Source organism: Sinocyclocheilus rhinocerous, unplaced genomic scaffold, assembly GCF_001515625.1.
Source record: "Sinocyclocheilus rhinocerous isolate Xijiao unplaced genomic scaffold, SAMN03320098_v1.1 scaffold4462, whole genome shotgun sequence".
Taxonomy (NCBI): domain Eukaryota; kingdom Metazoa; phylum Chordata; class Actinopteri; order Cypriniformes; family Cyprinidae; genus Sinocyclocheilus; species Sinocyclocheilus rhinocerous.
The window spans coordinates 73,572-75,846 of record NW_015647436.1 but is presented as its reverse complement, the minus strand read 5'-3'; the positions used below and the strand labels follow the sequence as shown (position 1 = coordinate 75,846).

At 30.0% G+C, this 2,275-nt stretch overlaps 1 protein-coding gene across 1 annotated transcript in view; it reads right to left on the bottom strand.

Moving 5' to 3' along the window:
* LOC107709087 (cytoplasmic aconitate hydratase-like) overlaps positions 1 to 2,275 on the bottom strand; it is a 21,190-nt gene continuing 18,915 nt past the window's right edge. The window contains exon 18 of the mRNA XM_016513490.1: positions 1 to 796. Coding sequence (XP_016368976.1) covers positions 680 to 796 — 117 coding nt within the window. The 3' untranslated portion in view covers positions 1 to 679. The remainder of the gene's footprint in view (positions 797 to 2,275) is intronic.

Here is a 2,275-nt window from a genome sequence, read left to right as displayed (position 1 = left end):
AATCTAATTACAAGTGCTTAATTTTTGGAATCTGATTACGTAATCCAGATTACATGCAATCAGTAACTACCCAGCTGAGTACAGATGCATAAGAAATAAAGACTGGAATGAAACAAGCACAGGCTTTTTCAAGTGATTAGACGCAATGTGTGAAAACATAGGCACTTTCATATTTTCATCTGATATCCGACAGCTGTTAAAGGGATTTATCTGATGCAACATCTGTTTTAAACTACATGTTCGTCAGTATTTCAGTCTGAAGTTAATGCATAACCATTACGTGACTCTTCTGAAAGAAAATGATTCAGCAATGAAACGGAATCATTGGTACATCTTAAAAAATAAAAAAATCAACGTTTATGCAATTTTAACTAACAAAAAAAAACAACAACGCAGTGCACACGAGCGGATAACCTGTTAAGAACTTGTGTCGAAGTGTAGTTTAAGTACAGTGATTAATAAGATGAATAACAGAGAAGAATAAACGTGTAATGCTTTCTAAGCCACTGATTGGGAGAATTTAATATTGTAGCACGTAACGTTATGCGTCATATTTCAAACATAACCATAACCAAGCAACACATTAGTTGGTTCTTAAAAGAGACACAAAAACACTGATGGGACAAAACAAGTATCCAGATGGTGGATGCGTTTCGAGGGGAACATCCTGAAGACGGTGTCAGTTTTGGGACATCTTGCGGATCATGTAGTTGAGGATGCCGCCGTGATGGAAGTACGTGAGCTCCACGTCCGTGTCGAACCTCATCTTGGCCTGAAACGTCTTCCCTGTGTCCAGCTGCAGAGAGGAATGAAACACAACACATTTCATCAAATGGAACACGCAGAAGAAAGTATTTAAGCTAGTGTTATTTCAGTATTATTTCTATAGCATAGGAAATTGAAACCTTCATTTCTGTTGAAAATTGTATGTCATGTATTTAAATAGATTTGTAATTACACATTTGTAAGTTATATTACCTTTAAATGTAATATAAATAATAAAAATATTTAAGTCAGTGTTATTTCAGTATTATTTATATTTTTTTTTTTTTTTTTTTTTTTTTTTTAGATTAAGTCTTAGTCATTTTCTTTTTTTTAATAATTCCCTATAGTTTTAATTTATTTTTATTTCAATTTTAGTAACTTTAGTACTTTATCTATTTTTTGTTGTCAAGGCAACATTTCTAATTTTCATTTGTTTTTAAACTGAAATTTTCATCTAATATTTCGATTTTATTTAAATAAAGAAAACTATTTTTTAGATAGTTATTTAAGAGAGATTATTTAATTTAAGAAAGTGTTTTTTATCAGGCCTGAATCTCAGGAAAATGTAAAGTAAAATAAAATAAAATCCCACATGTCCCATTGATTGCAAAGATTATAACATCTGCTGTTATACATGTTCTATATTCTATTTTTTATTATGTGTGTTTGCCCATAATTCACAGTTGGTTTTGTTTGTTGTTGCAATGTGAGATGAGGAGCTAAGAAAAAAACATTTACATTTACATGCATGTAATATATATATATATATATATATGATAGACAAAGACACTTGAACCTCGTTGCTACAAAATGTTATTTTATTTAATTATTTTTTTAATGTCAGTAAGTTGCCAATGCAACATTTCTAAATTTCTCATTTTAAGTTTTTAAGCAGAGGTTTTCATCTAATATTTATATTTGATTTCAGATTTATTTTAATAAATAAAAAAATTAAATTTTTTTTTTTACATAGTTTTAATTTTAGCTAAAAATATAAATTATTTAAGAAATTGGGTCTTTATCAGGCCTGGGTCTCAGGGAAAAGCAAAGTAAAATAAAATAATAAAATAAAAAATAAATTCAATTCGGTTAATAAAATAAAATAAAATACCACATGTCCCATTGATCGCACAGAAGATAACATCTACTGTTATACATGTTACATATTCTATTTTTTATTATGAGTGTACGTCCGTAATTCACTGTTGGTTCAGAAAAAACATTTACTACATTATATAATCACATGAATGTAATATGCATGTGATAGATAAAGATCCTTGAACCTTGTTGCTACAAAATAAAGCAACACGCCCCGTGAAGCCGTGGTTTACAGTGAATTTATAACAGCTAAGGGGCGTTGTAGTCTCACTAAGGCTAATTTACATTTATGCATTTAGCAGATGCTTTTATTCAAAGCGGCGTACAAAAGAGGAACAAAGCTATTAGTCAAAGAGCCAACGGGGTTATTAGACAACTAGACTATGAAGCAAACGGGAGAAATGCAGAGAAT